Source organism: Copidosoma floridanum, unplaced genomic scaffold, assembly GCF_036245765.1.
Source record: "Copidosoma floridanum isolate Cflo_tuat_1 unplaced genomic scaffold, Cflo_Japanese_pri ptg000019l, whole genome shotgun sequence".
Lineage (NCBI taxonomy): Eukaryota > Metazoa > Arthropoda > Insecta > Hymenoptera > Encyrtidae > Copidosoma > Copidosoma floridanum.
In genome coordinates this window covers 3,368,773-3,382,926 of record NW_028321896.1, presented here as the reverse complement: position 1 = coordinate 3,382,926, position 14,154 = coordinate 3,368,773, and the positions used below count along the sequence as shown (strand labels likewise).

Genomic DNA, 14,154 nt, shown 5'->3' with positions numbered 1-14,154 from the left:
TTAAATAAAATAGTCGATGGCTAAAATTGCACGTAGAGTTGTTTGCAGCGATCCTTGATGTGATCTAGCCATACATTGGTTTAGTCAAGCGTGAGAAATTTCGTTGACGCGGAAATTATAATTACTGACGTGTACTGTTATAATTAGTTCGGAGCGAAGCATCGTCATTGTTAATCAGAGTCGCAAATTACTTTAAAACTTCACGAATGCCGCAGGTGATTCGATAAAATCGATACGTCACATTACTTTCTTCGAAACATGAGATTTGCCTCGTGGTTCAATGGAGTCACGTACGTAATGTAGAGGAAATTTTGTATTACTCGTCAAAGTTGTGCATTACCCGTTGAGCGTAACAAGAGCCGCTCGATACGGCGGAACTTACTTTTGCTATGCTAATGAGCGCACCTAATGTTATAATTAACGACTCGTGACAGTATTTAAACTTCACGGAGTTTAACGGGCAGAACTTACAGAGAATACTCGACGCGGGGCTGAAAAAATTAAGAACTTGCATGCTTGAAACGTTGTCACGTCCATTATATCGTCTCAACTCGTACGCTCGTTTTCATTTTTACGAAATTCCAACAAAGTGACACTCGTTCGTTGTTTCCCTACATAAAACATGGAATACCCGATGTGTAACGCAAACATTTGTACTCCGTGTTGTTTACCAACGACACACAAACAGATTATTGATGCCCTTGTATGCACACGTGCCTCAGCGTCAACCCGTCAAATTGACAACTTTTTCCGCAGCGACGCTTGTCCTGTTGGATGAACCCCCCCCCTCCCTTTTTACTCTGTCATTTTGCAGTAAAATACTGCCAAGCCGCAACTAGATTCCACGAAACGGTAACACAAGCTTGTATTGCCAAGTAAATATGTTCAATCTGCTTGTTCCTGTTGACGCACAAACTATTACTCGGATGACACGTACACGAGCAGCGAGGACAGTTCGGTAACGACGTCAGGATACAGTTGGCGTGACCGCAGCCCGCTCCCAAAGTTATAACACGTGTTCGACCCTCCCCAGCTCCCCGTGTCCCAGACTCGAAGCGAAGGGAGGGAGGGAGAGCAAAAGCTTCTTCGAGTCGCACGCACACGCTGTCGGCTTTCCAGTCTTCCAGAGCATTTTAGCGCGGGGTGAAACTTGTCTGGAGCAAGTATTTTCCAACTACTCACGCGTGCGTCGTCCCCCGTCGCTGCTGCACGTATTTACGCCATGCACGTCTCTGTACGGGTAACCCCAGAGGAGGAGGGAGAAAAAAAAACCTTCGGTCGGTGGCTTCATCAAGACTCGCGGGAGGGAAATAAAAAAAAAAAAAATACGAATCCCCGTCTTCGTCCCTCTGTGGGATGGGTGTTTTTTTTTCCACTCGCTCGTGCCGAATGCCACGATCCTCCGAGTTTTTTCCCTCCCCCACTGCTCGACTTTCACGGAGTAGTTCTTGCCTCCCCCGCGTCTCTTTAGCCTCTTTGATTCACCCTCTCGTCTCTTGCCGTGTTTGTTTCTTTTACTGCCAGTTAGCAAAGGTAAAGAGGCCAACGTCTGTGGCGGGCAACTCGAGTTCTCGGGTGCGACGGGGATGTTTAGGTTTTTTTGATGACCCACAATCGGGGAAAAATCCAATTTTTCGGTTTTTTTTCTTTTTGAAATCGATTAAGAATTGTTTTTTGCAGAAGAAAGAACTTTTATAAATATCAATTCTCGTTTTTAAGATTAAATTTTTTTACCTCCTCTGTATACTTATTGCTTTGTTGTACACATTTGCGTTAACAGAAATGGTCGTAATTGACAGGCTCACATTACTTTAGCATTTTAAAAATAACACGAAATTCTAGTCGGAATGCATGGTGCAGCTGGACGCTCAAATATATACATTTTGTTTATGTACTTTTATGTGGCAGGTGGGATGATAAAGTTTTTTTTGCGTAACTCAACAGTTGAGTGTACAAATTAAATAACATTTGTGACGTATGCTGGTCTTTTTTCTTCATCAGAAATAATTTTAAATAAAGCTAAACTTTATCACGTATGAAATTTACAACCAAATTATCTCACGGTTTCTACGACACGTTATAATTAAAATGATGCAAATAAAGCTTTTAATTGGGTAAATATTGTTCAAAACATTTTCTACTGCGCTGTTGTAACTCGGTTGTAACCAGCAAACCCTGCATCGGTCAGATGTGGCAGCTAAATAAATTAACTGGAACAAGAGTTGAAATCATTTCGATAACTGTACGTATGGCGACGTGCGGCCTTGGGCCGTGTTTTTAATATTTCGTTGACCCGGAGAAAAAGTTCACCACCACGGGATAACGCACGAAACGACAGCGTCGGAGGCCGGAAAGAATAATTTCACCAAAGTTTTTTACTTTCCTTTCTTAATTCGAAACAAGATATCCAAATAGTTTGTCTACTTCTTTGATGCCCCGCTAAAGTGGTTGTTTGCAATTTATACGGCCTTGTTCGAAGATCGGATCTTATTTCAGAGCTTATCTCAACTTTGGAAACTTCACGCGGTATAAATCATGAGTTTTGAAATTTTGAAAACACGTCATAAATAAAGTTTAAATATTCATGAACGCATACATTAAACGCTCGCTCTCTCTCTCTTTGAACGCGGAAATTCAACCCACCGGCGCCGTGACACTAGCATCGTCGAAAACGTGGCAAGAACTTGAAAAAAAAAAAAAACAAAAAAAAAGGTCGTGAATCATTTATTTTTACAAAGACACACTTACGCAATCACGAATATATTTGAAAATAAGCTTGTATAGCGAAGCCCCATAGAGTACACGCTTCGACACATAAGCGTTGAGTTTAATTAACGTTTCACGAAATACACGACTCGGCGATAATACACGGGCTAACGAAATCTGTCCTCATCCGGGGAAGGGGAACAAAAGAACCCGCACTTCTCCATACCCTTTAACGCCCTGAATGGGGTACACGAGTTCACAATACGCGTGCTCCATAATCGCGGTATTAACAGCCGTAGCTCTTGTCCATCGAACGAGAGGGAGGGAGGGAGGGAGGTGTATTGTATGGCCACATGACTTACGTTTACTACTTATACACTGTAATTAGATTGTCCGTATCGATCCGCACTCGAAATCCGATGGGCGCATCAGTAGCGCCCTTATTGGTTCCGCGCAAAGAGAACACAATGTGTTGCGCGTGGCGTGGGAAAACCGGCTAATTTTACGGGCGGGAAATTTCTTAATTTCGAGAGGAGCTGCTCGGCGTGCACCCTGAAATGCGGAGTTGGAGCCAGCAGGCGCGTTAAACTTTTATCACCCCCGAGGAAGGGTAGCGGAAGTGGGGAGGGGGGGGGGAAGGAAGGGGAGGAAAAAGCAGAAAGAAAGACCGGCTCTCGCTGGCAAGGGCGAAGATTACATTCTCGAGAGAGTCGATTAGAATTCAGCACTGTCGTTCTCCACTGGGGGGTCCCTCCCCGCCGAAAGAACTACATTATCGAATCCTATACGGCAGCAGCAGATGTAGTCTCCTGATACGGTAATGCTGTCGATACCTGTTCTGCGGCACGGCTCACGCGCGTACACGTGTACGTACGGGTAAAAGGAAAGTCGATCTACTGCACACACTCGGCACTGCTACTGGCAGCAGGAGGAAAAAAAAAAAAAAAAAAAAGAAAAAAAAAAAAAAAAAAAAAAAGGGAAGATAGGGGGGAGAAGATGGTAGCAGGAAATAGCGAGCGCGTGCCAAGAACTTTCGGAAGCGGCGGCGGTGGCTTGTATATTTCTCGTTCGCGTCAGCTCTAAGACGAGGACCCCTCGAGGCCTTATACCGCCCGTGTGCTGTAACTTACAGTCACCGCCACCGCTGCAGTCTACTGCCGTGCTGTTATATTCGCTAGAGGAGAGATATAGCTAGCGACGCTGACAGTCCTTTCGAATGAGCTATGCCATTCTCACCCCCTGCCGTGCTCCATCTCCTGCCTCCTCCCATCGTATACTCCCTGGTACAGACCTGCGGTGGATATCCCTCCGCACGACTACTGGCGCGATTTTCAAAGTCCCGCGAAATAAACGTTGATTTACATGTGTCGAGGGCGTCGCGTCAGCAAACCATCTGATTTCCAGGCCTTTCTCCACGTCTTGGCCTTGCCTCTCTCTCTCTGTCTTTTCATACGCGGCGGCACTCGAGTTCCACCCGAGACCTTATATACATATGTAGGCGTGCTTTGGCTCCAAAGTATACAGGTACCTTCCATTTCAATTCCTACGCTTGGTGACGACTCGGGTGTTGCTTTTTTCCGATTTATTGCGCTGCTGATATTTTGAAGAGAGCGAGAGAGATGGTCAGAGAAAGCAAAAGTGCGGTGCAAGGGAACGCCTTGAACCCTTCTCCCTTGTTTTTTTTTATTTTATATTTTGTTTTTATTGCCGGCGTAAACGCGATCGGGAACAGGTGTCGGATGGTAAGGTTTTTTTTTTTCCAACGCGACGACAGTGTGCTTTTTTCTTCCCGATCATCTCTCGGTTTCGGGCCACGAGCCCTGCATTCGTTATTCGGAAGGAAGTTTTTGCGCTGCATTAACAACTATGGGCGTGCATATTTTATTCGCGCCCTTGCGCGGCTGTAGGAGGGTGGAAGAGGGACGTGTGGGGTTGATTTTTGCTCGCACGAGTGATTTGTATTCGGAATTTTGGCGCGTATCATTGTGCCGTGTTTTTATGAATCCGAGAAAAATAAAGGCGCTCTCGGGGGAGTTGGTCGGATTTTCCGAGTATTCGCGGCGGAGTTCACGTGATATAATTTTACGGGATGGCAAAAAAAAATCAAGGTAAAAAGCTTTTCCCAATGTTTTCCAAGTTTTTTTCGAATCCTCTTTGTCGGAGGGTGGGATTTGTACTACACCATGTTGTTGCAAAGTTTTTTGGAACTTTGAGTTTACTTGAATTTCATCCTTACGATGAACAAAGTACAAGCTGGAGCCGCGTACGAAGTTACTTTTCGCTGGATTTTTCAAAAATGGGCGTGATATAATTTTTTTTTTTTTTACAATATAACATCAGATCCTGTTGGTTTTCAAATTTTATCGATGGTACTACGGGAGGCTATGGTTATTACAAACAAAATTTACATTTCGCAACATTAAAAGTCACGTGTCGATTCCTCCAACAAAAAACTTGCTGAAAGGTGCGAGAATGAGAAACAAAACAAGTTCAAAAAGGCCTCCTCGACTAACATGCGTAGCATCGCATATATTAAACTCGGTTCTCGAGTCTCTTAAATTGAGCTTAATATCCCTTAAAAGTGCACGAATCCACGAACATGTCCCTTCCCGAAGAGTACCCGCTTGGTGATTATTAAATCATTTTTCTCTCGCAAACGAAGATTAAAAATCTTTGGCGCAGAAAAGCTCCAGTTCTATCTCTCTCACTCTCTCTTGAATCGTTTGCACACACAGTCAACGAGCTAATGTCCCGCAAAGTCTCTTGATCCTCCTCCCCTGGTGGCTGCTGCGTGCCATTTATTTTCCTCGCGTCTTCCGCGCACTTTTCATTCATATTCCCGGCCAGTTGTGAGAGCTCTCTGCTTCTCAGCGAGCGCATAAGGGGAGCGTAGAATCCTAAATCAGAATCGTGTCCGAAATACCGATGTCTTCCATCTTCTTCGCCATTCATTTCTTATTCGTATGACAAAGAGAGAAGAAAAAAAAAAACGTAAGAAAAAGTTGAGAAAACGGCCTGAGGATCGATGGATGTAGGTATACATGCGAATCTCTCGGAGGATCGTATGATTGGATTTCGATGCTGGGGACGATCGAGCGTCCTCGCCTCATACCGTAACACCAAAAAACAGCGTCGAGAGGGTACTTGGAAAAATATCGAGCCATACCTGGATCGTCTCGTGTTTTCATTTCCCGCTGTGCTTTTCCATGCCGAGCTTGAATTGACCGGTTTTCTATATGAATTCTCGAGACAGAGCCGAACACTCGTCCGATTGCGCCGGTGTTCATAGGATTTTTCACTCCGGACGCTTAAAGAGTCTCGGCGATGTAGGTAAGTGCACATAAGTATAACCAAGGAGGAAGAAAATAAAATCATCTCTCTCTCTCCCTCCACCATTGATATCGATCGATCCAGCACGACTTTTTTCTTACTCGCGATTATGCTGATACCAGTTTTTTTTTTTTTTAATTTTCCTTCGACTTGCGACCTATACGTATATACCATGATAATGATGATAATAATAATAATAACCCTTTTGGTGCACGAACGTGCAGTCGAGCATCCGAATAAGGATCAGTGCATGATAGGAGGTGAGAAACGTTTTGGTGGATTCAGAGTGTTACTCTAAGTAGAAGCTGAGACTCCATTAGCGAGTGGGGGATTTTCCAAAGTATTTTTCTAAATCCCCTGGGTACTTTCAGCGTCACATCCGGCTGGATTTTTTTGTGGGAGAGAGAGGGGTGGTGGTTGAGAGAAAAAAAAAAGTCCTTTTGCTTTGGCATGCGAATAAGATCAGATGCGTAGCTGGGTAGAGTTGATGGAAATTCAGTGCTACCAGGATTACCGAGTAATGCGCTCTGTTGGATCCATCGGAGCATGTGTCGCTTTCAGATCGACGATTCACCCGGTAGTGGTGAGAGAAAATTGTCTTTACTGCATCATCCCGTGCGTTGGCCTGTGAGCGCAGTCTTTTTGTTTTGAATACACGCGAGGAAATCAGATGGCAAGGGCCGATTGCGCGAGTTTCAGTAGTATAAACTGCGTTTGGTCAGACGGTCATTCCTTAATGAGATGAGAGGTAAATCATAGGCCAACTGCACGACAAACTGTAAATTTAACTTTAATGTCTTCTTTGAAACACTGATAGGAGAGACTCTTGGAATTTAAGCCACAGTCATTGGTAGGTAATAAATTTGGATTTTAATTTAAGTAAGTAGTCAATCGTCAACAGTTCATAAATCAAGTATTTAACAATTTGTAACGGTGGTTGTAAAAAATTATGCTTATGACATCGAATGCACGTACATTAACTATAATTGACTGCAATTTAACACTCAGTAAACGTTCGTTTGTCGTTAATCCAAAGCCTCGAATTATGGTTAATAAATCATTCATTAAATAATATAAGTTGCCCTTTTCAGCAGTGAAGTTGGCGATGACAATACAGAAAAAGGATTTTTTGATAACCAGAGAATAATAATTCCATAAGCCCGGAATCACAGAGAGCTTACGAATAAATTTCAGCGCAGCTACAACTTGTCGAATCCTATTGTCTTTCAAACGGGGATAAAAGTACGTGCATCCAGTGCGGAAGAGCAGAGCACAATCTTTCCCATGTGCGTAAATCTAAGCGGATTGACAGTCACGTAAAAACGGGTAAGCTAATAATGTCGGGGAAAAAAAGCTCCCACACTTTCTCTCTTGCCTGTGTCTCTGGTCTGGGGTCGAAGAGGAATATATCATACGCGTAGACTTGAGCCGGTAGTTTATCGATCTAACTGATTGGGCGCACTGCAGGTGCGGGGGTGTTTTTTGCTCTGGTTTTTTTTTCTTTTTCTTTTTTTTTTTTTTCATTGCCACCTTTTTTTCATCAGACGGTTGGTGTTTTTGACGTAAAAAGAGCAATGGAAGTGCGTGATGGTATTTTTTCACGGGCCCCGTTATTTCCCTTTGTTTGTGTGTTTGATTGAAACGATGAATTTGATGCAGTTTTTATTTTTGTGGATGAATGACTAATACACTCGTATGTATTGAAAAAAAAACTGCAATTTAAAAACATAATATGTAATTATTGCGAGCAACGTAATTGGATCGAACAGCGTGTGATATGAAATATTTTTCGAAAAGGGATCCCCAGCTTTGTATTGAGTTACATTTTAGCTTTTTGTCTGAACGCTGCTTTTAGCTGTCACCGTTGTATGCCCGGATTTTTTGTACTTCCCCCGTATTCATATTTATAAGCCTACATCACTATCTGAAAACATAAAATGTATGTACAAATTTTTTTTTTTTCAACAAAGTTTGATCGATGGTCGGTCAGTTATGCAAGATCCGAGAAGACGACCTCCATACGAGCTGGTTGAATAAAAATACGTTTTTTCGTAGTTGACGACTTGTGGATGCAAGTTACTTATTTATTATCTATTGTACTATTAGCTACTTTAATGTTATAATTTTTGTAGTCGACAGTTCACGTTAAAGTTTATGTGTTATTGTTTTCCACCCTGACTACCATACTTTCAATGGACCGTGTACAGATAGCACAAAAAGATTTTTCATTATTGTACTTTTGGACAACAATGGAAAAACCAACATCTCTCTACCTTTGAAATTTGCGTACAATTTTTTTTCACTTTAATTGTTTTATACAATTATCATGAGCATTAATTTGTATGCAACAGTTAGACCGCAGTCCTTAGGTAACCAACAGAAGTTATTTATATATTCATTCTCTCTTTGAAGAAATATAGATGCAGAAATACAAAGAATCCATAGGTGAGATGAATAATTTTTTACGTTATTTCTTCCCATTACAGAACGGTAAAAAAAAAGACGATGGATACATGAACACCATTAAAAACGGATAAGGGTCGGTACCAACCTTCGTACACCCAGTCGGGTATGCCGTTGTAGATTTTGCCGAAGGCCCCGTTGGTGGTGATCTGGTAATTATTGGGCAACTCGGCCTGCGGCCGATAGTAAATGTTGCTCTGAAACACATAGACGAGGCCGTTGCCTTGAGGCGCCCAGACTGCCAGCTGCAAGCCCGTTGACTCGTTGTCGCTCAGCAGCGTTTCTTGCCTGCAAACATCATTATTATTCCTTCGAGTGTGCTTTAGTCGATTTTTATTTTACTTTATTCTATTTGGTTTTGGATACCGGGATGAATGCATACGTCGGGTACTTGGGATGGAAAAACAACACGAATTTCTCAAACAAGCATAAACATTACCAACCATCGCAACACGAACGCACCGCGAAATCGCTCAGGACATTTTTTTTCTTCAGATTTTTTTTGACTGAAAATGACATCCCTTGGTAATTTCTTTGAATCAACTTTGGAATGCAAGATTTCTCGGATCACCACGAATTCTCTGATGGACCAAGAATCAATGCGTGACCACCCCAAAACAAGCTCTTCGGAGAGATATAGGTGGATCGGGGGGGACCCACGTAAAAAGTTGTAAAAGACACGGTGGGACAAACATTCACCGCTGCATCGGAGAGCTATGAATAAAATCACGTAAGCTGTAAAAAGAGGGTGTCATGGGTCTATAAAACACACGCATACGTATATCAGAGGGGATGTGTTCTCGGTTTATGATGGGCTCAACATGCCAGTGACGATAACATAATATGTGTACGCCTGTCTCGCTCGGCGTGTACCTCTAGTCGTACGACTGCAAGCGAAGGTATAGCTTCCAAGACGTTGTACCGCGCGACAAGTGTCGTACGTGTGGGACGTTTGAAGCCATACATGTACAGTGCAATATATCTTGCAGTGCAGTTCGCAGTTCGTATGGGTGATATAAGCGCGAATATGGGAAAAGAGGATAACAACTGCGGTGTCCTGGAAATTCCTGCGCAAAGGATCACTTGTCCCGCTACCTACACCCTGCTGCTTAACCTCCTTTCTGGGGTGGTTCTCGAGGTCCGAATCCTCGGACAAGAAAAACGAGGGCTCTTTCTTTCATACTCGCGAGCTCCGTATGGGACATATAGCGCAGTGTCGAGTTGCCAATGAAAACGAGCTGCCGCGAATCGCTTGGCTGGTGCTGCACCACCGGCCATCGAGGTGTTTACTTTCGAGAGGAGGACCATATTTCCATCTGCATTGCGCCGTGTATCTACTCCGCGTCTGTTATTTCTGCAAAGAAGACATTGATACCGAGGTTAATATATGAGGGAGCCCGCGAGCTACGAGAAAATTACATGGTCGGGAGGAATGTTTTCCGGAAAATAATAAAGACGGCGGTGGCCTGTTTTTTTATTTTTGTTTTTGTTTTTTTTTTTTTTTTTTTTCAACATTCCGTTTTGTTGGAAAATCGAACTCGAAGTCTGTCTTTTTCTCTTGCCGATGTGATTGCCGTTTCATAATACTTGCTTTTTAGTGCTACAGTGTACGTAGTGTATCATCAACGTGAAATGACATCTCGAGATGAAATTATCAAAGGCTCGGACCTTAAAGACGTCATTATCTCCAAAGAAAAGCGCAGTTTTGTAATATCCACAGTAAAAGTTAGCAACGGGGGTACACACACCAAAACAACGAATAGGCCGCCCTAACAAGACGCAAGCTCGTCTTCTCGCATAAGCGATGGCAAGAACAGTGGAGCTTGCGAACCGCAGCGGCAGAAGAAGCGGGCGAAGGAGGAACTGAGATACGGGCTCTCTGTGCTCTTGGGCGGTGCAATAACGGCTCGCACTGCGGCTGTCATGGTCATTCCTTCCCCCGCGCACGGACTATACCTTTATTACCACCACCACCACCACCACCACCACCAGCAGCAGCTCCGGCCGGCTTATACCTCGAAAAAGACGATTTATGAGTGAGGCACGGACGCGGGTGTGTGTACGTGTTCTCGCTCGCTCGTTTCCTTGGAGGAGGAGGAGCTCGATGGGGGAGGGGGAAAAAACGGGATGACGGAAGGTAGGGGTGCTCGCAACGTGTTTTGCCGATTTTCTTATCCTCGGCTGTTGGTTAAGTACGGCCGTCCCTCTTTCGTAACGAAGATCCCGGGGAATTAGTGTTTTTCCTGTACCAAAGCTCCGCTTGGCTCGATCGATTCGAAGCTCCCGTTTTCACCGGAAAAAAACGCCCCCGAGCGTTTGATCTTCCATGAGAAAGTCCGAGTTCATTTCGAGGAAGGGTAACGAAATTTTTGACCCTTCCCGGACGAGTCTCCCGCGCAATTTCGGATCAAAGGGGGCAGCCGTCGTCTTGGAAAATTGGTTCCGGAATCGCACTGGGGGAAGAGCCGGCGCGGAAAAGTCATTTCTGGGGCTCAAGTGATAAATCGGCGGTGCGCGCGGCCTCGCAAAATAAACTCGGGGGAATTAGTGAAAATTAAAGTCCGAGGCGTAACGTCGTTTAAGAAACGGCAGGGGACGAAGCGAGGCGCGTACTCTTCCTACGCAAGTGTACACGTATTTTTGCACGGACGGGAGAAAGTTGGGGAACACCAGCCTCTCAGGGGGAACCTCTGTCGCTCTGCTCCTCCGGGCGAAAAGGTGGGTGTGTGCGTTTGTACAAGAGGTTCGGCCAAAGAGCTAGATTAAATTCGCGTGCGGGTACGGTTTGTAATTTGCGCTCAACGGTGGTGGTGGTCTTCGGGATTAAAATGCAAATCTAAATTTTCCAGAGTTCGCGTGGAATAAGTCTGAAATATGATTACGAGGTGTATAAGTGAATGCGATGAGCAGTCGCGGCTCGTTTACTTACAGAGTCTCGAGGTTCACGATCTTGTACTGGGCCAGGAACGTGTGACGGAAGAGCTGAAACAGAGAGAGAAAAAAACGACACCTTTGAGTGGCTTTTTGAGCTTTTTTTCAACCCCTCACCCACCCCCTTTTTATTCTCATTGAAATTCGCTACCGTGCATTTTCGTAATATGACACCGACCCCTGCACCGGTTCGTCCTCAGACTAGGCGACCAAAGCTACTGCGCAAGCCTTTTTTTTTTTTCTTCTTCTTCTTCTTTTCCTCCGCGGTGTCGAGAGAAAGCCTCTGGGTTCTCTCTGAGCACAGTAGCCGCGTCCCCGGGCGGAATGACACGGAAACTTTTTTTTTAAGTATTCCAGACCTCGTCGCAAATTCCATTCTCGTTTCTTATTACCCGAGGAGGTATTATCATAACTGATTCAATTTAACCCTTCATTGCTTTTTGGTGGGCGAACGAATATACGTGTGCATTTATCTCGTCCCTTGTAATTTTGTATAAGATATTCCGTTGCGGGGATGAATCAATGGATACTTACGTCTTGATCTTTTTCCTTTTGCGTATGTGACAAAAAGATGCCAGTACTCCCATTTTAATGTATTTTTAATCGATCGTCGTGATGTATTACTCGAGAGACTATAATGTTTTTCCAACTATCACTTTCTGAATTAAAAATCCATCAAGTCTCATTAGCACACATAAAATACGAGCAAGCTCACATAAGGAATGAAATTGATTAGATTTTTGAATGGTCGATTGTACAAGAAATAACGTGGATGGATTTTCGTTGAATAGGCAAATAAATGATATATTAAGAGCTCGATCAACTAATTTTTAAATTAAAATCAATTATATACAACTCACTAAACTCATCCAATAGACGCTAAGATCGGAATATGGAAAGTCATGTCGAAGATCCGGTCAATGTTAAATTATTTGATTTGAAAATTAATTGATAGAGCTCTCAACAGATCTTCAACCATTTGAAGAAGGAGTACTGACTGTTGGGATACTTTTTTATATTCACTCCAAACAAGAGAAAAAAATAAAAATAAAATGAAAACAATCGTGCAGAGCACGTGTTACCTAATTTATGAAAGTAAAATACGCGTTTCCTGCAGCGAAGCGTCAATTATCTGCACGATACGAAACATTCCTTTGTGTCGTTTTACTTCAACTCCGCGCGAATACAATTCATCCCCTCATATTTTACCAGCCCGGCTCAGGCTTGGTTTATCCAGCGCTTTCAATTAAAAGTATACGTTGGCTTAATCCAAAGCCCCACGGCGTCAATGCGATACGTACGGCAGCTGCCGTTGCGTGCACGATGACGCCGAATTTAAATGTTTGCTCGCACGTATGCATACGAGAAACAGAGAGACGGCGAACGTGCAAAGTTCGGAAAAAAAACTTTTTTTTTCATTTTCCTCGGCTCTCAGCGCGGGTGCTTGTTTGCCGATGAGCTCTTCCTTTGCATGCGCGCCAACGAGGATTCGCTCCTTTGTTTGCCAGACGAAAACTTTGTGCACCGCGTGTCTTACACCGATCCTCGGAGCCGGGGGACCGTGAGGATCTAACGAGATCTCGAGTGAGGGAATTTCACGGTGCCGTGATATACTTTTAATCAACTGCTGGCTTACTCACGAGTAAAATATTCCAGACAAAAGGGGGGGTCAAGTGTTGGGATCGCTGTGGCGAGGGAGCGCAGATCGATGGGCAAACTTTGAGAAGTAAAAATATTATTAATAAGCAATGGTAACCTTGGAGGAATGAGAGGGATGGCGGCGCCAGATAAACGCGGCCCACCGATTTCCCTCCAATAAATTTAAAGCTTACGAGATATGGGGCGCTACGGTGTGTCAGGATCATCAATAATATTCGTCGATACGTGCAGGACTGGAGCTGCTGCTGCCGAGGGGGGTAGGGGGTGGGTTGGATCGGTGAGCTCGAAGGATTCATGGTGCGCGCGCTATTTTGCCTCCATTAACTCTTTCGCAGCGGCGCGCCATAAATCACGTCGCCGAGCTGCGATAAGGATCGGAATAACGCCATTTTCACGCGGTGCGAATCATTGTCGCCATCCGCGGTGGGGGGGGGGTGGAATCGATCGAGGGTGCTTTTTGTTCTTTCGACCCTCCCCCTCCGCCTCGACGGTATCTGCATTCCGTGCCTGGCGCGTGGATGTGCTCGATTTTTTCCTTCCTTTTTATTTTTACATAATTTTTTTTTCCCCACGGTCAGCCAGAGCGCTGTAGGGCTTTCGACCAATCGCCCGGAATTTCCGATGCTCTGCCGAGAGTTGTTTTCCCAACGGTGTTTTTTTTCGGGTTCCTCCGGGGGTTTTCGGTTTCCATTCGGCGCTCCATCTCGAGGCCGGTCGATCCGAATTTGATTCTCTGTATGTGCTCTCGACGCGCGATGTAGCAAAAAAAGCTCCCATGGTTTTAAAAATAAATGTACCTTTGATAATTCCGAGTTTTCTGCTATTGTGCCACGATGTACTTTTTGAAAAATATTTTTTCAAAGAGTTGTAAAATCGGTATTGATATTGCCAATAGTACCGAAGAGGCTGCGAGCGTGGAAAAATCTATTTTCGAGAGCTTTCGAGCTTACACGTATACGGGGGAGATCGTATTTTCTTTTTCGTGTTTATCAGTTGTTTTTCTTTTTTGCGCTGCCTTGCAAAGCAATATTTGGTATTTGAAACACTCGTTCGTACGATCCAGAG

The 14,154-nt window shown here is 44.1% G+C and overlaps 1 protein-coding gene across 3 annotated transcripts in view; it reads right to left on the bottom strand.

Annotated features, from left to right (window-relative positions):
- The window catches only part of LOC106636987 (dipeptidyl peptidase 4 omega), a 211,792-nt gene that overhangs the window by 38,239 nt on the left and 159,399 nt on the right, over nt 1-14,154 (bottom strand). For all 3 annotated transcript variants that reach the window (XM_089592866.1, XM_014349597.3, XM_014349595.2), the window contains exons 5-6: nt 11,429-11,481; nt 8,588-8,787 (exon numbers count right to left, since the gene is read on the bottom strand). In XM_089592866.1, the coding sequence (XP_089448992.1) occupies nt 8,588-8,787; nt 11,429-11,481 (253 nt within the window). The remainder of the gene's footprint in view (nt 1-8,587; nt 8,788-11,428; nt 11,482-14,154) is intronic.